The sequence below is a fragment of the Zootoca vivipara genome, chromosome 6 (assembly GCF_965207765.1).
Source record: "Zootoca vivipara chromosome 6, rZooViv2.hap1.1, whole genome shotgun sequence".
In the NCBI taxonomy this organism is placed as follows: Eukaryota; Metazoa; Chordata; class Lepidosauria; order Squamata; family Lacertidae; genus Zootoca; species Zootoca vivipara.
This window is the reverse complement of record NC_142589.1, coordinates 55,307,967-55,331,333: the sequence shown is the minus strand read 5'-3', so window position 1 is coordinate 55,331,333 and position 23,367 is coordinate 55,307,967. Positions and strand designations below refer to the sequence as shown.

Genomic DNA, 23,367 nt, shown 5'->3' with positions numbered 1-23,367 from the left:
ACTTGGAAAGCACCAAGCAGCCCAGGCAAAGCCCCTTGAGCTGCAGCTTCCAAGCACCCAACAACCAGCTGGCTTTTGGGTGCTTGGGAAGTGCTGAGTAAGAATATTTACAGGTGAGTTGCCCCACCCACCTGCCAAAGATCTGGGCTGTTAGACCCAAAAGGTCCCCCACCTGTGCTCTGAAGCGTGGTTTTCCAGGGAAAGCGGAAGGGCAAACAGAAAGCTCAGACCCATGCTTTCTAGAAGTGGGACAAAAAACTGTGGACAAAACCATAGTCTGTAAGTTCTCCTTGATTTGCTGTTGTTGCTGGAGGATGAGCTGGCTTCCACATCAAGGAGCATCATTTTCCAGCTATGGCTTGTTTGCCAGCTATAGCCATCCCTTCACAGGGAGAACCTGTTAACGTCAAGCTAGTGCAATACACTCTGTATGGGGCTGTCCCTGAACTTGGTTTGGAAGCTGCAGCTAGTGCAGAATGCAGCAGCTAGGTTGTTAGCTGGAATGCCTTACACCACAAGCATGCAACAACTATTCTTTTTCTTTCTTTATATCCCAATATAATATTTTATTTGCTGAGTTGTATTTAATCCCAGATCTGTAGGCCTATGAACAATTTATTTGCAAAGCCATTTTCCAGGAATTCTTAAGTACTAAATATTGAGAGGCATCTTAGTGCTGCGATAGAAAACTAAAGGCATAATGATGGCTGCGGGTCCACAATTGGAATTTGGAACGAGAGGGGGGAAATCCATGGCCTTCCAGGTATCGCTGGACTACAATGCAACAACTATTCTGAAAGAAGAAGGGTGCATGCACACAAAAGCTCATACCAATAACAAACTTAGTTGGTCTCTAAGGTGCTACCGGAAGGATTATTATTATTATTATTATTATTATTATTATTATTATTATTATTCTGAAATAAATGCATTTGAGCTGAAGGATTTGGGACTATTGGTTTTCAGGTGCCTTTCTGTAGTTAATGAAGAAACATTTGCTTTCTACTTTTGCATGCTACAAGCTGATTTTGGAGGGGATGGAGAGGCCTGCTGCTAGAAAAAAGACTCTAGACCAGATATTCCTTCCCAATCTTGTGGTTCGATTGCATTTTACTAGCATAATGCTATCAATCAATTCTGCAGGATACAGGTTGTTGAAAAACTAAGTTTAGTAACTTTTCACAACCTCAATGAAGCTTCGGGTCCACCTTGAACCTCTCCATACACAATACATCTAGACAATTCCTCTTATAACAATTAACAAAACTTTTATTGTGATGAACAGATTAACAGAAAAACAGAAAAACCTGTCATGCTAGCATTCTGTATGCAGATAACACCAGTACCAACCCAACTTTCATCTTACAACATCACTTTTTTTACCACTAGGGTCACTCTCTCTTACCCCACATAAACACATCTAATTACAAAAAAAAACCAGAAATAGTGGACCTTTATTCACTTGTATGTCTCACCATAAAACCCTTTTGTTCAGGACGGTATTAAGCATGAATTTGCATGGTCATAATGGAGAATGCTTGTTTTCAGGCTATACTGAAAATGTGCTTGTGGTGTACCAATCAGCTTTGCCACAGACATTGTTCGAGATTTTGCCTGACAAGGCTCACACCATTTACAGAAACAATCAAGACGAACCACAGTGGCAAGTGCATTAATTTAAAAACCCAGATCTGCTCAATTTGAAGGGTAAACAGAGGGTGATAAACCTTCCACCAGTTGCAGCTTACACAGTCTGTTCCCCAATGTGATTTCCCCCTACCTGAATGCTGTTGTTGTTACCATTAGAATTCCCCACCTGTTTACAATATGGTTGGCAGAGATCCAAGTCTCAATACATTGACCTGCGACTGTTGCATCCAATTTGGTAGCAAGAAAGCTTTCCAGGAAAATAGAGGTGGCCCTGTAACAAGTGGTATGCAAACATTACTTGGCAAACCAGTCCATGTGGTATCATCTTCCTAACAAGAGGTGAAGATCACACTATCTCTCCCACTGGTTCTCCAGTTTTCTGGCCAGGTACAGAAGCATGGCAAGATTCTCCTTGGCAGGACAATACAGCTGACAGGCTTACCAAAATTGTTACGTGAATGCTTAATAAAATTGGTCATCAATATTCACCTCTTAGTGGCTTGCAAAATCATCACCAGTGGTCATAATGTCTTTTTAACCACCAGCACATTCTGAACATTGATCAAATCTTGCCAGAGGACAAGGATTATGAGAGTCATGAACAACAGCAAAAGCAAATATATATTAAAAAAATGTTGGAAAAGTAAAAGCACAAATCCAATATTAGGTTTCCTCCCCACCCCCCGCTTTTTCCCTGAGATAAGTTCTTAATTGCATTAGAAGATGGCTGCCATGCCTCACCACAATCTTTAAGGCCACCTTTCCCTTCCTTTGGATTTTGTTTTTAAACAACTACAGTTTAGTCCTTGAGGGCCACAAGGCTCTTAGGGCATCTGTGTATTAGGCTCCTGGGTCTGGAGTTGGGACTCAACATGCTGGATGAGGGATAAAGTTTCCTGCAACAATGAGTTGGGTTCTCCAGCAACATATGCAATGCAAGGAATCTGGGGCGAAGATAGAACCTGTGACACTTCGCAAGGTGGCACAGCATCAGCACAAAGGATGCTCTGTAAGAATGGGGAATCTAATAGGTTTGCTCCCTCTGCTTCATGTTGGTCTGGGCACACAGGGTTAGAAGACAAAAGCAGCTCAATAGTCTTCCAGATATGTGATTCATCAGAATCACCACAGAGCTGCACATGATCCCTGTCCTGATGTGGCTGTGCTCCCAAGATTCCCAGACTCAAGTTGCTCCACTGTTCCACTGCCCAAGGAGAACTACTTAGTGACTGGAGAGCATCACCTACAGGAAAGTGGTTGGCTTCATTTCCTGCCTCTTCATGCCGCAAAGAGGAAGGATCTCTATGAAATGTCTCTCCACCAAGCCCTTCAGGGTGAACAAAGACAGCATCAGCTGCTAAAGGCTCTTGTCTTGGAAGGACTAGCAGGGGCCCCTCATTTCCACAGAGAAGGCTATCTATGGACAATTGTGGTGGTGGCCATGTCTGGCAAGTGTCCACTTGTGGAAGAGAAAAACAATCAGCTTCAATGTTGTCCTTTAAAGTGATATTCTTCCTCATGGCTTTTGGTAAAGGATTAGACATTGTTTCCAAACTGCCCGTACATGTTCTCTTGGGCAGAATTAGTCCCAGCAACAAAGAAGGGTGGCATGGCTCAAGCCCTATGGAAAGAAAGAAAGAAAGCAAATAAATGAAATGACATGTTTCTTGTAACTCTAGTGACAAAGGCATGAGAATCTCAGCTGTTTTTAAAACAGGTGCCTTAGCTCCTAGAAAACTACAATAATTTGACTGCAGCATGCACCCTGACATTTTAAATGCAAACTGGGGGGAGGGGCAAATCATTCAATAATTAAAAAAATCCAAGTCCTTAAACCCACTAGCAATCATCTAATCTCTGTTTAGAAAAAAGCAGAGGTGTACTGCTTTAGAAAATGTAAAATTTATAGTGTGTTTCTAAGGGTTTAACACCAGACACAGACCGAAGTGATGTAGTAGAATAATCCTTATTATGATACTTCATTTACATGATGGAATCACTTCAATCCATTTGGTGCTTCCCACTGCCCTGCCTGCCTGTCTTCATCCTCTCACAGCAGTCCTAGGAAATAGCATTCTTGATAAATGGACACATGATTCCCTAGTGCTTTGCAATGAGAAATAAAAGGATACCACCACTTCCAAATGTCAACAAATACATTTTAATATCCTGCTCCAGCCAGATGATCAAATTCTGTGCTGTCTCGGAATAGGCATGCAAAGGTCATATCAGATAATATGATGAAAAAGGCCAATGGCAGGAGGGATTCAGAAAAGTGGACTTTTTAAGATGACCAGTAATTGAAGGATTCTGCTAAGGGGGGCATAAACATATCTGCCTCATACGCCAAACATTCAAGATTCATTTTCAAACTCTGAGAAGCTCCATCACTCCAGAAGCTCCAATATGCATACTGGGGTTCCAATGAGTACAGGCAGCTCCATAAAATCAGTAATGATCCATTTTGCTACGCAAACTAGCTGCACATATTGGAGTCAGGGCCAACATCTAGGGAGGACTCAGAAGCCCCAGAATCCTTCAGTGTACTGCTTATTTTCCTTCCATGACCTGTATTCTCTGGCAGGTATTTTGTAATAATATATGCTAGCCATCTGTTTCCTAGTTCCAAAATTTGTTTTGGTAGCAAATATACAGAGCATTGGCACTCTTGCCATTAGCACATGGCCTGCGTATTTTTCACTGAGTTACTCCAAAGGAAATGTCATTCTTCACACCATCCAGTACCTTATTTGTGGTGAAAATGTCCTCTTTTTGTCAATAAAAATAATAAATGGAAAGAAAATGAAAGAATGAAAGTTTACTAGCCCCTTCTCTCTCCCTGCCCTGATTTCTCCCCAACTCTCTTCTCCCCCAACTATATACTGTATACATCAAAGTCTCACACTGAATATACCTGATCTGTATAAAGAACTTTATGATCTGAAAACAGAGAAGATGTATGTACTTTTGTAACCCCAGAAAATCTTTAATAAGAATATTTTTTTAAAAAAAAGTCCTCTTGGTTGCCTTTACACCTTCTGCCCATCAGTGTCAATAGATTTCAACAAGCTTCTGTATGCTGAGAAGTAAAATTTCTCTTTTGTTTACCCTCTCTGTGCCACGGTACAAATAATCTTATAAACCTCTATCATTTCCTTCCCTTCTCAGTCTTTCCCACCCCCAATCTAAGAAAACTGCTTATACAAACAAAATTCATGCAGAAAAGAAACTGTAGTAGAATAGCCATACAGTGGTACCTCAGTTTAAGTACACAATTGGTTCCGAAAGTCTGTACTTAACCTGAAGCGTACTTAACCTGAAGCGAACTTTCCCATTGAAAGTAATGGAAAGTGGATTAATCCGTTCCAGACGGTCCACGGAGTACTTAAACTGAAAGTACTCAAACCGAAGCATACTTAAACCCAGGTAGGACTGTATTAGTTTACAGGGGAAATGAAAAACTGAGTCTTGACTTAATGTGGCACAAAATGTGTTCTCCAGAAAGGTATCTATGATAATTGTTCAACTCCACTTCCATGAACTTCAAGAAAAGGAGAAAGATTTGTTCCCAGTTCCTACCTGGACCACCAAATGCGTGCAGTTTAGAAGGCACAGGCTGGTAAGCTGCTAAAGGCACCATGAAGATCTCCATCTGGTTGCTGTCCAGGATGCCATATCTCTGTTTATTGTTCAAGTAGGAATACAGTGTGTTATAAGGGTCAAAGCCTTCGGGTAAGCTGGGGTGGAATCTTATCACTCCCATCTCCTGCACAAACAAGGGAAGAAAAAGAAAGGAAGCTATTATCAGGGAGTACAGAGCTCCTATGAAAAGGAACATTTTGCCTATTGAGCACCTGCTCTTCTTATAAGAATGAGGGCATTCAGCTCAGGGAGGGCCCCACACAACACAGCTGCCAGATCAGGAGGGGCTCGGTGGGTGAAGAGCTTTTCACACCTCCTTTGGAAGAAAGCCTAACACCTCCCTTCTGCCATCTGACTTATTGCCGCTGGTGCACCACTGTGGCCTCAAGCCAGCCTACGGATCAGGTCAGGTCAGGATGAAAATTTCTTCAATCAAGAATAAGGGTGACAGCAGGGAATGGCTCATCAAGTCCGGGTCCTAGAAATCACATCCCCTCCTGTAAGGTTAGATCATGCTGGACTGTTTCTAGCTGCAGTTTGACTCAAAGCCAAGAAGGCAGGGCCTGAGGCTGAGTGTCTTGTCTGGCTCCCTACCACTTTATAGTTGTTGGTAAGTTCTAGGAGTCGGTAAGTTCTGGGAGTTCCCAAGTGGTGTCCACTCCAGTTGTAGCCTCTCTCATGGAGAGGGAAGAATGCATTTAGTTTCCAGCCCTTCTATTCCCACATTAAGCTTCTAGTTTTTGCATTCTGCATCTCTTTCTTTCTACTTGTACTTTTGTTTCTGTTTTGTTTTTTGTATACATTGCTCACTTCTAGCCATTAAGAGGCTCCGAGAAAGAACTTTCCCTAATCAAGGCAGGAAGATGACAGGAGTTCAAGAAAGATCCCGCCTCCTCAGAACGTGCTTGTTAGCCCTACCTACTCCAGCCCACAGTCTGGTCCTTTACTATCTGCAACTGCAACACTTCTGAAAACAGGAAAGCGTAACAGAAGAGAGTTCTGGATGGTGCTGACATAATTTTTTTTTACTAGGTGCTACCAACATAGTAAGATAAAATCCTTATACTTCTTCTATGGTTTTCATTCCTTATAAATGCCCCACCACCATCTGTGTGATGAAACAGATTTGCATGTAAGGGAAAGGCAAGAAGTAATTACTAAATTTATTCTTTAGCTAACAAATTACAGGTGTAACTATCAGGAGGCCCTAGATTGCTAAGAGCAATGTTATTCACCTTCCAATCTAGCTACAAGGGCTCATACAGTTCTTTGATTTATGCTGTATGTGTGTAGTATACTGGGTGTTACTTACTTACTTACACACACACTTACACACACAAGGGCTAGGCAATATGATGATATATCATCCAAAACCAGTTTTAAGACAATATCATGATATTGGTTTTATAATTTTTGACCTGACAATATATTGTGAATCACAATTTGTGTGTGCGCGTGTGTGCGCACGCGCACGCACGTGTGCAATTAAAAATCACAATGTGGCGAAAACCATAAAACCATCCAATGCCTCTACATAGCTCCATCCTTATTTCAGACATGGTGTCTGAAATCAGACATCAGTATATTGCAATGTTTTTCCGCTTTTCAACTACATACAGTAGTTCCATCCTTATTTCAGACACCGTGATATATTGTTATATCACAACACTTAGGTAGTGATATATCGCAATGTTGAAAACCAGATACCTCCCAGCCCTAACACCTTAAAACAATGTCATTAAGCTACAGTCCTAAAACAGTTCAGAGCAAAACTACAATCCTTGACTGATATATCCCTGGACCCAAGAACTCAGTGGAAATATCAACCAGCAGAAAAGCAAAGTCTGGATGAGAGAACTTTTGTTCAGAGCTTTATCTGTGGTACCTTCCCTATACAGATGATACACACATGCACCTGCAGAATTACCTATGGTAAATACAGAAGCAAAAAAATCTGCTATGTAGCTGATGCTATGTAACATGTAATTTGGCTCCAAATCCCACTCTTTACAAAGGAGGATCCTGAGGAGACACAAATCTGCATTGGATGTTCCTGGTGGGGCTGTGGGAACCTTCAAAGTCAACTGTGGTACCAAATAAGCAACAGAGCCTGATTAAAATAAGAACCTTTCAGAGAGATACCTTGCTGTTTGCTGGCCATATGCTGTCTAGATAGGCCCAGACATCCTCCGGGAGAATACAGCCCCTTCCCTGTAGAAGATGTGGTAAGGCCTGGACAAATCAAAAGAGCATAAAGGAAGATCACTATCATAAGTGAAATCCACATGTCTGTGATTGAATTTGGTTTTCCAACAATACACTGATCTAGTGGAAACAGATCTAGAATGAACATTATCTTAGCAATCCTTCTAGGGCTGTTTTAAGGGCAGCAGTTCTCCCTTTACTGAAAATGGGATGGGGAGGCTTCCTAAAACTTTCAGGGCAGGAATAAGTTTTGAAGCATGGATTTTCCATCTCATAATTTACTGTCTTAGTCACTACACCAGTTTTATGACTACTGTTGCAGTATCAGAATCCCTGGAACATCAGTTTCAACTTAACCAGGGAAGAGTAGAAAGATACCTTATTTTGTCCTCTCTTTTTACCCTGCTGCTTTAACAGAGACTGTAAGGCTTATTTAGCACTTGCTTATCCCTCCTCCAGAGTTATTAGGACTTGGTCAGCACATCCCACCCAAGAAGCAACATAAAAGGGATGGTCTGATAATAGTGGCAAACTTGCTGACAGTTCTTAAATGGGTGGAGGGAATGTGGAGGTATTGCTCTGTACCTAATCTAGCCCTGCTCATACCCAGTAGAGGCTCTTACACTTGGACTACTGGGGCACAAACCTTCCAAGGAGAATGTCAAACACATTTTTAAAGGACCCCCCTCCCCAGTTCCAAAGCCACCCATTCTTTCCTGTCCCACGCACATTTTATACTTCCATTTGAACTCAAGAGAAGCTTTGGAGATATTTCTGTCCATCTCCTTTTCTCTGTCCAATCTGCTCTCTGTATCACTTAGCCACACTTAATTCAAAAGTACTGGATAGTAAAGAGGTCCCTCCCATGTTCCTCAAGAACTGCCTGTTTTTGAGCCCTGGCTGAACAGTTCCCCCTCCTTCCTGTTATGAAGGCAATCTACATTGACTAGAGAGGACCTAGTCTGTTCCAGCCTTATCAAATCATACAACTGTTCTGAGCAAACTGAGCTGTTTCCCTGAAGACCAGATCTCCTCATAGGTTTTAGCAGTACTGTACCTTTTTCTGGAAAAAATATGGGGGAACGCAACACAAAGCTTGTCTGTCTGTCTGTCTGTCTGTCTGTCTGTCTGTCTGTCTGTCTGTCTGTCTGTCTGTTTAATGTGGGATCCAGTCACAGTGCCACACACACACACACACACAGGCAGTGGTTAAATGGTTAAAATAGGTGGATTTTTGGCTCAGACATTGGGTGTATATCTGTTTCAGCCCCCCCCCCAATTTAATTTTAAAAAGGTAAGGGAACCCAGTTCCTGCTCAAAAAAACCCTTGGACTTTAGTAACCAGAGAATTAACATGTTCCCTTCCCCAAAGAGCCTCACTCATTAAAAGTTGCAGCAGGTGTTGGTAAGGGTTCTTTTAATTTAGAGAAAAATGTATTTTGGATAATGAAAAGTTAAAATTGATTTGGGGTGAGGATAACTGCATGCAACTGGAAGCAAGTGTTCCTCACATTTTAAAAGTTTTTGCATGATCCTTTAGTTCATTGGCAATGGATATGTAGCTGTAATCAATACACGAATTCACAAACTTATGCTGTGAGGTCTGCCTTAATTTCTAAATAAGAGGTATGCAGTCAATATTGTCTGAAAATGATACTTGAGCCCTCTTGCTTAGCAGCTCTTCCCCTGTCCACAGATGTGCAAAGAATAGTGGATGTTTTCCACCAAGAAGACGGTGGCAGTCTGCAAGTCTGTAATGGCACACTTTCTTAAATAAGTGTTGTATGAGTCCTAATGTGATGAAGCAAGGTTAAAAATTGCAACCTGTCATAGGCCAAGAGTCAGCTTCACCTGTTGAACAGCAGTCTGAAGAAGGAGAAGGCAGAGTGACTCCACCTGCAGCTGATCAGCCTTCAAGGACACAGAGAAGGCACTGATGAGAACCAGCTGGCTCCAGCCTTCTTAAACAGAGCTCTCAGCAGCCATCAGAGGCTGGAAACAATACCTGTGGTTCCTGGCCCTACCTTGCTGCTTCCTGCTCTCTGCCTGGACCCTTGTCTGACTACAGTGGTACCTCGACTTACAAAGACGATCCGTTCCGCGGCCATCTTCGTAAGTCGAGGTTTTCGGCTGCCGAAGCACGTTGTCGGCGCTTGCGCAAAGCGCGATTTCGCGCTGGCGCCGCTCTGCGCAGGTGCAGACCGCGCACGCAGCGAAAAGACTTCCGGGGTTGTTGACTTCGGAAGTCGAAACCTTCGGAAGTCGAAGCGTTTGGATGTCGAGGTATGACTGTATGTGGATTGCTGTTTGCCCGACCCTTGGAACGGACTTGACTTTGTATGCTGACTCTGCCAGGTGCATCTCAAAGACTCTTATCTTTTGTTTGTTTGGCCTCGCACTCCACTGAGCTCTGCACGCTGTTGCTTGGCAACGGGACTATGACACAGCACTACCAAGTCAGTGTTACCAGCCACCACTGCTCATACCGGTACCTGTGACAGATTACAGCTGGATCCAGAAACAGGATATGCTTTTGCCACAAATTGCTTCACACTGAACATGTGAATGACTCCTTCCCAGATGGAAGAGTTCGTGGACTGCTTCTCCACTCGTCGATGTTTCTTTGGAATGTGAGGTGAGATAGGGCTAAAAGAGATGAAAATTATGCAAATGCAGTTCTGTTGTTCAGAATCATAGAACTGGAAGAAACCTCGAAGACTATCTAGTCCAACCCCCGGGGCTCAATGTAGGATCTGCAATACAGGATCTTGCAACTACAACATCCCTAACATATGGCTATCCACTGTGCTTAAATACCTTCAGAAAAGAAGAACTCGCCACTTCCGGATGCACTGTTCCACCATCAAATAGCTCTTAGGAAATGTCTCCTAATGTTGGCATTCTGCCAGCTCTTGAAGACACACCTGTTTACGCAAGCATTCCCCTGAACTGAACTTCTGGTTTTATTGTTTTAGCTTGTTTTAATAACTGTTTTTAAATGTCATTCTTTTCAACTGCTTGTTTTATTGGGTCCAATCCAAACAGACACCAAGGAATGTGGTAAATGGAGCCTGCTACTCCTCCCCCTATTGCTGCTAGCTATCCCAAAGAGTGCAGCTATTGGCTATTCAAAGTGGGATTGGCAAGGCTGGGGAAGAATATTTCAAGCTATCAGGACACTCCATTGTGGACCTTAAGGTAGCTATCTCTGAACAAAGGAACTTCAAAGGGAAATCCCAACATTAAACAGCTGAGTTACAATTTATCAAGAAATTTGATTCTAGTTCATTTGGGCCTGAATAGAGACAATTGTTTCTGTCCAACTACAGGTGTTATTTTACTCAACAATGCTAAGCCGATTCTGTTATCACCAATTGTTGTAATGTTTCATAGTGTTTACTTTGCATACAGTTAAGCTCTAATTAAATTGGCACAGGCTGTACTTTTTGTAATTCCTTACGAATAAACTCCAGTTTTTATACTCCCCCACTCCACTCCCCTTACACCCATACAAACTGAGGGGTATTGCAATGCATCTGATGATGTGGACTCTAATCCATGAAAACTAACACCATAATAAATTTATTAGTCTTTAAAGTTCTTTTGTTGTTGTTGTTGTTGCAGGAGACTAACATAAGTACCCTCTGGAAGTTGTTGCAATGGAAGCCATCAGTTTCTGTGGATCATTGTTTTTTAAACTTTTGATAAGTCAGAACGTTCAGAACTATTCCTCAACAACTCAGCCAATAACAGAGGACGTACAGTACTGATACCAAATACGACAGCCAACAACTACAAAGGTTCCAAAAACACCAGACTAAGTCTCAGAATTTTTCTTCTTCTATCTGCTGGATGGGTTGTAGAAGAGTAAGAATCACATTTCCCCTATAAATCTAGATGTGCTGTGCTTTATTATCTCATTTCTCTCTTGGACCTAAAAGGCTATCCAATGGAATTTTTCCTCTTACCAAGGGGAAATGGCAATGCATGCCTGAGTTACTGCCACATCTTAAAAGTAACACTGTTGATATGAATAAAGCTTCACGCATCTCAGACTGACTTACAGTGGTGCCTCGCTTTACGAATGCCTCACACAACGAAAAACTCACTAGACGAAAGAGTTTTGCGTTGCGCGAGGCATTCGTAAGACGACAAAATTTTCTATGACCACCGCTTCGTCTTGCGAAGTGCGGCCATAGAAAGCGACAAAGGAAGATCAGCTGTCAGCGCGGGAAGCTGACAGCTAATCTTCCTTTGCCAGGAGGGACGGAGCCAAAACGCGGCGGTGCGGCGGCTGCCCCTGCCTGTCTTCCCCTTGGCTCGGGGAAGACAGGCGGGGGGCAAGCAGCGCCCGCTGCGATTCGGCTCCGTCCCCCGCCGCCGCCTCTCACCTGCCTCCCCCGACATGGAATGCAACTTCAGAGGTCTCCGAAGTTACGCTCCGTGCCGGGGGTGCGGGGCGAGAGGCGGCGGCGGGGGAAGGTCTTCTCCCGCCACCCCTCTCGCCCTGCACCCCAGACACGGAGCGCAACTTCGGTCTTCCCCCGCCGCCGCCTCTCGCCCTGCACCCCAGACACGGAGCGCAACTTCGGAAGTCTCCGAAGTTGCGTTCCGTGCCGGGGGTGCGGAGCAAGAGGCGGCGGCGGGGGAAGGTCTTCCCCCGCCGTCGCTTTTCGCCGCGAAAAGCCGGCATGGGGTGCAGTTTCGGAGACCTCCGAAACTGCGCTCCATGTCGGGGGAGGCAGGCGGGAGGCAGCAGCGGGAGAAACTCTTCCCCCGCCGCCGCTTTTCGCCGCACACAGCCGGCATGGAGCGCAGTTTCGGAGACCTCCGAAACTGCGCTCCATGTCGGGGGAGGAGGCAGCAGGAGAAGCTCTTCCCCCGCCGCCGCCTCTCGCAGCGTAAAGCCGGCATGGAGCGCAACTTCGGAGGTCTCTGAAGCTGCACTCCATGTCGGGGGAGGCAGGCAAGGCGGTGGTTGGGAGAAGAGAGCTTTTCCCCCCGCCGCCTCGCACACAGCCGGCATTGGACGGGGCTTCGGAGACCTTCTCCGAAGCCCCGTCGCATGCTGCCGCCAGTCCCCCAGAGGAACGCATTGATTAAGTTTCAATGCATTCCTATGGGAAACTGGGACTCGCTAGACGAAAAATTCGTTACACGAATTGACCCGTGGAACGAATTAATTTCGTCTAGCGAGGCACCACTGTATTTCTTTTTTCTTTTAAGGTTTAATGTATCACATTTTTAAAAGTGTTGTGTTATTTATAGGTCTTCTGTCTTTAATATTAAAGTTCTGGGGGTTGAGAAGTATGAATTATACAGACCTGTCCGCATGCAGAGGCCTTTCTCCTTCCTCTGAGTACATGGTGCTTGGGTGCCAATGTTTGGTGGCATCTGCTTTCTCTTTTAAAGTGTGCTTGTACGTAGGTGGCTTAAATCCCTGCACACCGCCAGCAGTAATTTGTCCTAGAAAGCCAGAAGGAATAGTGCTATTTTCCCCCCACATTAAAAGACTCTGAAACAATTTTTGAGAATCCTTTCTCTCCGTAGTCAAATTTAATTGGCAGGCCCCAGATTTTTCTACTGCCACTTGGATCTGAAGATTGACTTTGGAGTTTTGTATTTGAAGAAATAATAAAATAAAAACTCACAAACTCAGAAGGTCAGTCTCATAAAGAATGGCTGGAAGCTTTAATTCAGTGGTCCGAAAAAGCAATCCCTCTTTTTGCTGCAGAATCTTAACAAGTTTGGTAAGTTTGTACCTTGGCAAAAATAACTTACCAAAACAACTAAGATAGTTAGGATCCTCAGAATGATTCCACTGAACATCATCTGGGTCTCTCACAGATACTCCAGGAACCTCAGAACTATGGTTCACCTCCTTGGGTGACTGTGATCCCTAAAAATAATGCAAGGTGGCAAGTTACTGTGCCCTTAACTTTTGGTTTCACTAACTACAATTAGTCTCATTAGTTAAACAACTCAACAGTCAATTAATCTGGGGGGGGGGGGGAGCCAATTAAAAGTCTGCAGCACTTGTAAGAGCAAATGTTGACTCCTTTACAGCATCTGGCGAATTATGTGGCTCTCTGATCCTATCCAGAACAGGCTCTGACCAAAGCACTACTGAAAGCATAATCAAAGTCACTAACGAAAAGTCAAAGGGACTGTAGTGTGAGGTGTGCCATTACCTTTCAGTCCTGCACCCCCAGGGTCCTACGCAGGTTCCACAGTACAGGCAAGTGCAACCCATCGCTCTTCTTTTATAGCGATTACAGGAAATTTTAACGACAAGCAGGGCAAAAGTCTAGGGGGTCACATTTGGGCTGTTTTTGCTGCACCTGCTTGGACTCAAGGCAGTGGTGCAGTTAAGTAGTTCTCTACTACCCAACAAACTGCACAGAAACCTGTGTCAGAAATTCATCACATGCAGCTCAGATGCCTGCTTCATGCAATTTGGTTGATCTCAGGCACCTACTGTATATATTTTTCCTTGAGCACGAAATGATTTGCACAGTGTATGCTCAGTTACTTGTGCTTGTCTGAATATCACCATCTACTCACAAATATTTCTTGGAACATCAAGTCCTCTTCTGCTTCTCTCTCTATCTCTACAATTCCTTTGTGGTTGAATTTTGCAGAGCAACACCTTGGTGCTTCTTGTTCCTCTTTCTCTATTATTTCCAGCACCTGCAAATAGCAGAGTGATGCAGGCATGGCTCTAAATTTGTATTTTTTGAGGGGGCACTTCACATATTATGCTTTTGGGTTTACACTTGATATATAATGCACAAATGCAATAAACACGTGTTTACCAACATGGTATCATACACATACACTTGTTATGGAACCAGGGTTGGCTATGACCTGAAGCATACATTCAGTGGCACAGGTTTGCCACCATTTGTGTGTGAAAGAGCCCTAAGGCTAGGATACACATGGAAAAATAAAGCCAAACATGTCCCACCGCTGGGCTTCTATTAGGACATATTTTTTCTCTAGTAAGTAAATTGCCTTAAGATAAGCACAGAACATGCTGCTGATCAGAATCAACTTTGGGGTCCAAGCTGGAAACCGATTTGCTCCACATTGCCTTTTCCTGGGCATAAAATGATTACTTACACGTTTGTTCTCTTTGGCTCTCCACTCTGCTAGTTCCGGGGGTGCCATCTCAAGGGAGCTCATCTGAACTAGTCTCTTGGGGGTAATCTCCCCGAGTATTAATTTGCGGCAGAGGTACTGAAATAAGTGAAACAAGCGGTCCTCATTAAAAAGGATCTCTTTATTAGAATAACAATCAATCCAGAGCAGCAACCTTTTGCAGGATGTTTAAAAAAAAAAAAAGCTGAGTGAGCCATTTTGCATAGTCAAGGATATCTTACTAGCACAGCCAATTAAAAAAATAACAGTGATGGCGAGACACATCTTTCAAGCCTAGAGAGGGAATAAATATTACTGGATGGCAAGTGTAACAAAGGGTACAAGTTAACAAAACATAGCAAAAAAAATCTATCTTTCACCGCGATATACAATCTTTGCTTAATAAGGATAATCACACTGCCCAATAAAAAGTCAGGAAGCAAATAAAGAGTTTTGTGTGGTTTTTCATTTTGTTTTTCTGACCTGGTTTTCTGCAGATTTTAAATTAAAGAGCAGACTGCGGTACTTGTTCTTGTAGTTTTGTTCAACACAGCAAAATCGTTTGAAAATCTCCTGCTCCACTTTCTTTGCTATCTTCAAGACTGTGTTTTTCTGTACACACAGGTCAGGCAAATCATCCAACCTGAAACACAGAAGGCAAGGAATGTGCTGATTTACCTAGACAGGGCATCCATACAAGGGCTGAGCTGCAAACATGTCTGCTCTTACACACAAAAACTGGTCAGTGGGCCAAGCCCAGAGTCCACAACTTCTCAATGCAACAGATAAATGTGTGGTAATGCCAGTGTGTTATAACTGCCAGTGTGGTATAAACTGCTAGAGGTATTGACTTGGGCCATTGTGGGGATATCATGGGAGAAGCTATTTATCATGTCTTGTACTGTTTGAAGGAATGGTGGGATAAAAATAATAATAATGCTACAAATGTTTCAAATTACCTTTACCACCTTACAATCAAGACTCAAACACACAGTAAATTCATCTTCTGTGTAGACTGAGACGTCCAGGAATTTTTACCTTTTCAAAAGAGCTTCCCTCAAGGCATCCATAACCTTACGGCGACTTTGTTCCTGAGTCAGCTGAGAACTGTGAACTGGAGCTGGTGCCTTGTTAGGTCCCTGACGTCTCTTATTCTTCTTTGTCCTACTATCATCTTAAAACAAAAGAACTTTCAGATCTTCCAACATTCTCCCCAAGGAACTTACAGAACAGAAATTATATGATGATCCAGTACTGCCTGCTTTTAAGGCAGGGGTATGGAACCTCAGGACTGGGGGCCAAATGTAGCCTTTCAGACCTCTCTGTATGACCCTTGGAACTCTCCAAACTACACCCATCACTGGCCTTACTTTAAAGCAAGAGCATTTTTGCCTGGTGTGCTTGAACTATGTGCTCCTTGTTTTTCTTGATGGAGGGGTGTGTGTGTGTGGAGAAAGTAGTCTACAGTACAAAGGTAAAATTTCTGTTTGTTGCTCTGCCCAGTTTTGCCTCCGGCTCCACCTACCACTGGCATGTGGCCTTCAGAACATTGCCTAGAATGTTCCCCACCTGTTCAAGGGGTTAAGCTTTTCTGAAAAATCAATGGCTACATTCTCAGTTACAGAAGTGAGAAACACACAGGCACTCAAAACAGCCAACACTCATTTTCTTCTCCCAGCTGAAGACTACTCTCTAGTAATCAGCAGCCAAAAGCAGAATATATCATAGTACTAGATAATTAGAACTTGTATAAACAATTATTTTTTGGGAGTAATGGCCCCACAATTTTGTTTCAAGGCGAACATATTATTTTCCCCCACTGCTGCCCCAGGCTGTGTTTGTTTTATACAACACCTTCGTACTGCTGGTTAAATGCAATTCACCCTCAAGCTAACATCTCTGTTACCACTGAGACGCTACAAGATGATTGCATGGTCAGCTACACCTGCTGTTGACAAGAGGAAATTTTCCCTCCCCACCATGTCTGTGCTTTTCTGTTACTGTTTTAGAGTTTTTTAAAGGGTGAGCAATCAAGGGCGTACCCACCACGGGGCAAGTTAGGGCAGCTGCCCGCCCCCCCCCAAGCTAAAAAGAAAGAAATCTCAATGCAAAAAGTGGGGTGCGCGGCCCCAGCCAGAAAGAAACAGACCAGCCCTCCCCCCTTTCCCCTTTCCATAACCCATCGCACTTTCTCCTCTCCCCCTCCCACTATCGAGCTGCAAAAGCGGTGGGGTGTAAACGTAAGAGACGGAGGGAAACAGCGCACCCGGGGGATGGGGCGAGCTGCCCAGAGGGGCGACCAGTGCCGTGGGCAGGGGGGCAGGAGGGGGCAATTGCCCCCCCCCAGAAGCAAAAGGCTAAGGGGCGCAGCGTGGCAGCCCCAGGCTCCGGCTCCCAGCGCAAAGCTCCAGAGGCGCGAGGGGAGCGTAAGCGGAGGAGCGCTAAGCGGGAGCGGGGAGTGTAAGTGGAGGAGGCAGCCACAGGCTCGCGTTCCCCGCGCACCTCTGGAGCTTCGCGCCGGGAACGGGAGCTTGGGGCCGCCTCCTCGGAAGACCTGGGAGGTGCGGAGGAGGCAGCCCCAGGCTTGCGTTCCCCGCGCGCCTCTGGAGCTTCGCGCCAGGAACATAGAGCCTGGGGCTGCCTCCTCAGAAGAGCTGGGAGGACGCAGGCCACGTAGCCCCGCCCATATTCCCACTGTGGCCCCTCCCCTCCCGCCCCTTGCCCCCGCCCCTTGCCCCCCCCTAATTTTGATCCTGGGTACGCCCCTGTGAGCAATTCCCCATTTTTAACATCTGAACATTCCTTGATGTGGCCTATAAAAAGGAGGGGGAAGTAGCTAGCATGAGCAGGGCCTGGAGTCTAGAGCTGTGAAGATCTTGTGAAATGCTGTTGCTTTCATTCCACAGTACTTGGAACCACCAAGGGATAAAAAGGAACATTTTGCTACCACAGCAAAAATGCAAATTCAGTGTTTTTATCAACACTAATTTGCCTAATGTACTCCAGATGCTGAACTGCAGCATTTTAAAATCAAAATTTGGGTTTGTTTCCCCTCCAAAGCACTAGCCTCACTCCTAGAGTAAATTTTAAAATATCCACAGAATGAAAAAAAAAGTGTGAGCCACAATGTTTCTTGGCAGTTGTTCTTCTGGGTATAGCAGGACTCTCAACGGTTTGGTACCCATGATGGGCTTGCTTTGGTTACTGCCAGTGTTGTGATAAAACGTTAAAGAAATAAAGAACTTGCCCTCTTCACAGTTCCTTCCCCAGGGAAGCCACACTGCCAACAGCTTTCTCTACACTTGGAAAAGCATCAGAGCTGAAACAATTTAAGCACACAACCCATAACTGCTTCAGACAAGGTGTACTATAAGCATTTTTCAGTTGCTGCTTTTTAAAAAAGAACATTCTGCCCTGAGAAAATCTTCTGACTCTAGGACACCAACAGGTGGTTTTGTAACACCTCATGGACTTAAGAAGCCCTTCATCGGTCTGAAAATATCCTGGGACTTATCAAATACCACTTCAATATTGAACTGGTTACTGAAATGTTTGAGCTATGTAGAAATAGAACACACAAATCTGTAGCTAGTGAGCTCTAACTGAGCAAGGACAGGGACCCTTCTAGAAGTTATGATTGCAGGCCCCTATCCTCTAGGGCTGCATATAAAGCATCTATTTAATGCACATTTAAAGGACATGACTTCTCCCCCCCCCAAAAAAAAAAATAATCCTGAGAACTGTAGTTTAAGGGTGCTGGGAACTGCAGCTTTCTGCTACAACTGCAGGACCCAGGATTCTTTGGGGGTGTTTTTTTTTAAAAAAAAAAATGCATGTTGTGTACACAGATTTATACCACATAAAGCACTGTGCACAGTGATGGTACTATGAGCCCCCTCCTGCCAACCTAGCAGTTTGAAAGCACACCAGTGCAAGGAGATAAATAGGTACCGCTGCGGTGGGAAGGTAAACGCCATTTCCATGCGCTCTGGTTTCCGTCATGGTGTTCCATTGCACCAGAAGCTGTTTAGTCATGCTGGCCACATGACCCGGAAAGCTGTCTGTGGACAAACACCAGCTCCTTTGGCCTGAAAGCGAGATGAGCGCTGCACCCCATAGTCGCCTTTGACTGGAGTTAACCATCCAGGCATCCTTTACCTTTACCTTTTTTTACCTATGAGCCCCAATGGATCAAACCAAAGGTCCTATGGGAAGTCCAAAGGCCTGAGTGCAACTGCATTCACCTCATGTGATTCCCAATCACTAGCATTCAGAGGCAGACTGCCTCTGACAGTGGAGGGCGAACATAAGGCATCCTGGCTACACAGCTTTTCTTCATCATAGATTTGTGTCTTCCTCATTCATTCATTGTAACAGTGGTAAGAGGGAAGACTTCAGTCTTGTGAGCTCTATTCTGTATTTTTGCTAGAACTCCAACATCCACCAACCAGTCAGGTGTAAAATTGTGGCTGAGTGTACAGTATAGAGTCAATTATCTATTGTGTCTCAAAAGCCATACACTAGAATAGCCTGCATATAGGAATATAGATCTGTATCTGTGTCATGGCAAATCAGGTATATGAACAAGAACTCTTAAATACATTGTTAGCAAATCAGTATTCATATTTTACAAAAGAGGAACACAGAAACTGAAGACACAGAAACTAGCAAAAGCCCAGCCACGATACAGAATTATTTTTAGTTGGAATTTACGGAGCCCAGGTGTCTACCTGTCGATTTTACCTTTTGCCCATCCCTGGGGACTGATGGCTAAAAGCCCCAATACATGTTCAGTAAATAAGCAGCAACTTACCTAAATTCAAAGGCCTGTGCTGAACGACAGTTTCTGAATACAGCTTCCCTTCATTCTTACTATTTGGTAGCAGAAGAGCACAGTTGCCTTGGCTTTCCTTGTGCTGTGGGAATTGCAGTGAGGATGGTTGGAAGAAAAAATGGAACTAAGTTACTGGTTTCTTTGGACCTTTAATCGGGAAAAATTGATAAAACAAGAGACCTTTTGCTGAATAGCCATAAATGGATTCCTTCTACGCGCCCTAACCATGGCCAAGACTGGTATTGATGCACTGGAAGAATAAAGATATAATAATAATAATCCCCTTTAATCGATGGATTGAAGACTTAACAGTGCTCACAACATATGAACGGATTGCTTATTGACACAGACTTCATTTGGAGAAATAATATTGACATTTGGAAATAATTTATACAGGATATAGTAGGCTATCAACAATCATATATATGTTATGACAATAACAGTACTTACATATCTATAAAATAATGCATGGAAGTGTAAGTGATTATATTTAGTCTGCTATACCCTGCTCTATATATCTACAGTGTGTGCATGTGTAAAACTTTTATTCTTTTTTATTTTTCTTTGCATTTTTTTCATTTTTCTTTTTTTCACTTTCTTCTGTACAACTGAAATTCTCTTAATTAAAAATTAATTGAAAATAAATAAATGGATTCTTGATCTGCTCGTTATATTAAATTTCTCTTTTCAGATAAAGCAGTGTGAGTGCTGCACAAATAAGTAATCAAACTGACAAAATAGAAATGGTACAATACTTCATATTCTCTTTCCCTATCTCACCAACAGGATACCTTCTGTCTATGACAGGAATTGACAACTTGGTGCCTTTCTTGGCATTCCTAAGTCAATCTGTCAGTAATATTGCTGGTCTATAGCTTTCCACTCTGAATGGTTTCTAAGTTTCTAAGGGGGAGAAGTGCAGGGATGTGTTTCTCCCCTTGTGATCCTTCCCATCCACTTAGCTCAGGCATCCCCAAACTGCGGCCCTCCAGATGTTTTGGCCTACAACTCCCATGATCCCTAGCTAACAGGATCAGCAGTCAGGGATGATGGGAATTGTAGTCCAAAACATCTGGAGGGCCAAAGTTTGGGGATGGCTGACTTAGCCTACGTTTTGTTGCCTATGCTCTGATAACCTCTAGCCTGGATTACTGCAATGTGTGTGATACATAGGGCTGCTTCTGAAGACGATTCAGAAACCTCAGCTGGTGCAGAATCTGGCAACCAGGTTGCTCACTGGGGCAAGATGGTTTCAGCACTGGCTGACAATCAGCTTCTGAGTCCAATTCAAAGTGCTGGTTTGGACCTATAAAACCTTAAATGGCTCAGAACCGCAATATCCCAAGAACTCCAGATGAACCTACCCAAACCCTGAGATCATCATCTGAGGCCCTTCTTCCTGTGCCTCCTTCATGATATCCAGAGGGTAGCAACATGAGAACAGGTCTTTTCTGCTGTGGCTCTCCATTTTGTGGAATGTACTCCCCAGGGAGATATACACCTTTAGACGCCAGACAAAAACGTTCCTCTTCAATCAAGCCTTTGGTTGATTAACATCAGATACCGTTTTAAATGTGTTGGGAAGATACTTGGTTTGTTTTTGTTCTTATTTATATTACATATTTTGTGGATTTTATATTGTTTTTGTGTTGTGAACGTCCCTGAGATCTATGGCTGAAGGGCTGCATGCAGATTTCAAGGAATAATAATAATATTTCAGCAGCAAGGATAGCAAGAAAGGAAGCTTTAAAAGGGGGTATTTTTGTTGCATGACATTTGCTTTGCTGGATTTGTCAACAAGGCAATCCACTTGACACCAGAGGCAAGATTTAAAAAACGCAACAATGAACAAAGGGATGGATGAACAAATACTCCCTTTAGCCAGCTCAGTGCTGAGAGGTATCAGTCACATTCTCCTTTCACACAGCCTCTGCAGCATGATTGGCACCAGAGACAAGTTCGGCTTCCAACAAATTAATAAGCTCTTGACATCACTACGAAGCAGAAAGAGGCCTGAAACTTACTGCAAACTCCTATCTAATCATCTTCATTAAAAAGGAGCTTCCTCAACTATCTTAACATTTATTGCTGTCAGCTGCTAATCATTCTACTCAGTTATTTCATCATGCTGCAATGCAAGAGGGAAATATCTACTGAATGGGATCTAGTAATGTGCACCTCGTCATCTGACGAATCCTCCAGTTCTATGAGCTTCCCCAAAGTGAACATTTCATCACTGCGAGTCTGAGTTCCGAGGAGTTTGACTGTTGACCCAGAATATTCCTAAAGGAAGTAAATTATAGAACAAATAGAATCAAACAGAAAATGGTTTTAAGACTAGGAGTATGGGGGAGGAGTGGGAACTGCCATAAATTTCACAATGATCCTAAAATGGATCTATATTTGGCAGCTAAGCTTGCTGCTTTATTGGTTCCAGGAACAGGAATTCATACATGAGGCTAAAAAGGCATTGACACATTTGAGTTTGTAATGTAGGTATAATAAAAGTGATCAAAGCGCTCATTTCCATTACAAATGCCTCTTCTCTGATTTCTCTTTGGACATTAATAAAGCAGCAGGACAAGAGAAAGGCCCTTATAGTGTTTTTGCCCCTTTTTGTATCTGTAATGCAGATGCAAAATCTAAAGTGAACAGACTGTACACTCAACTTAAAGTGACTCTACTTGCTACCTCACATTAATATTTACATGGTCACACAATTTTATTTTTTAAAATTATGGACAGCTCCTTATTTAAGTCACCTTGTTATTATAGTAAAAAGGTTGAGGGAAGTTTTAGTGTTATGTAGAAAAAAATCAGAAGTGGTGCTGTGCAAACTGCCCCATTATCAGATTTTAAGTGGCCATCACAAGCTCAAAGTTAATCATCAGTTTACAAATTCGTAGAGTTGTGTACATAACCAAATGGCTATGTAGTTCAGAACACTGAGACAGAACTACTTATTAACTTTCAGAGAACAGGCCCAGCTTTAGGCATTGGTATGATTCAGGGGAATATGACTCTTCACGTCAAGCCTGATAACCTCACAATCTTTTATTCGCTGTATTTCCAGAGAACACTGGAAGAAATGTCAATCTGGCTTAGTGCTGCCTACAATGGTTAGCATAGGCCCTCATGGGGACATTCTCAGCCCTACCTGGAGATGCCACAGATGAAACCACTTTGACCTTTTTTATAATCACGTGGTGTATACATTTTATGAAATGGAATTAAACAAACATTGGACCTTACCTTCTGCATGCTGAGCTACAGCCCTTCTGATGTTAACATGCCCAAAGGGCTAATAATTGAAGCTGCAGTCCTAGCCCTACTTACTCCCAATTTAATGGGACTTCTGAGAAGACTGCAACCTTAAATTACAATTAGCACCCTAAAGCTGGCCAGTTTTAACCTGGAACAAGGTATCTATGGTAGGTATTTAATGGTTATTCAAGGGGATAATTAATCAGAGACAGCTTATTTCCATCCCAGTGCTGTAGTGGTAATATCCTACCTCTTTATTATTAAATGTAAAGGAGCTATGTTGCATAATCATACTGCAACTTGAGAGATAAGATTGTAAAGCCTAGAGTTCAAATACTGCATTAAAATTAGATGTATTACTTAATCCTCACCAAACCATAACCATAAAGCAATGAGGACAGTAAGAAGATGACATACGTAAAAGACCATTTTTACACCGTGAGATTGATGTGGTCGCAGGCTTTCTTCCTCCTTGGACAGAAAGAGAACACATCAATTATAAACCAACTTTTAAAAGCAATCTGTTTTTTAGTTGGCTGATTAAGAGAAATATCTAACAGATCACCCATCCCCCACACTCACTGTTTGCCATCAAGATCAGCAAAGAACACCTTTCCAACCATCAGTGTTCA

At 43.3% G+C, this 23,367-nt stretch overlaps 1 protein-coding gene across 2 annotated transcripts; it reads right to left on the bottom strand.

The window, feature by feature from the left end:
• Positions 1–1,079: 1,079 nt before the first annotated feature.
• Positions 1,080–23,287, bottom strand: SPOCD1 (SPOC domain containing 1). Of its 2 annotated transcripts, none has more exons than XM_035120620.3 (13): positions 23,153–23,287; positions 21,650–21,754; positions 19,451–19,553; positions 15,676–15,811; positions 15,121–15,280; positions 14,620–14,736; positions 14,062–14,187; positions 13,279–13,396; positions 12,822–12,963; positions 9,990–10,143; positions 7,435–7,524; positions 5,230–5,416; positions 1,080–3,271 (listed from the first exon to the last, which is right to left on the bottom strand). In XM_035120620.3, the coding sequence occupies exons 1-13, from the start codon at positions 23,162–23,164 to the stop codon at positions 2,475–2,477; spliced, it is 2,247 nt and encodes a 748-aa protein (XP_034976511.3). In that variant the 5' UTR covers positions 23,165–23,287; the 3' UTR covers positions 1,080–2,474. The 2 variants fall into 2 exon arrangements, with proteins under 2 accessions (XP_034976511.3, XP_034976515.3); XM_035120624.3 differs by lacking the exon at positions 23,153–23,287 and adding an exon at positions 19,652–19,721.
• Between the last annotated feature and the right edge of the window lie 80 nt (positions 23,288–23,367).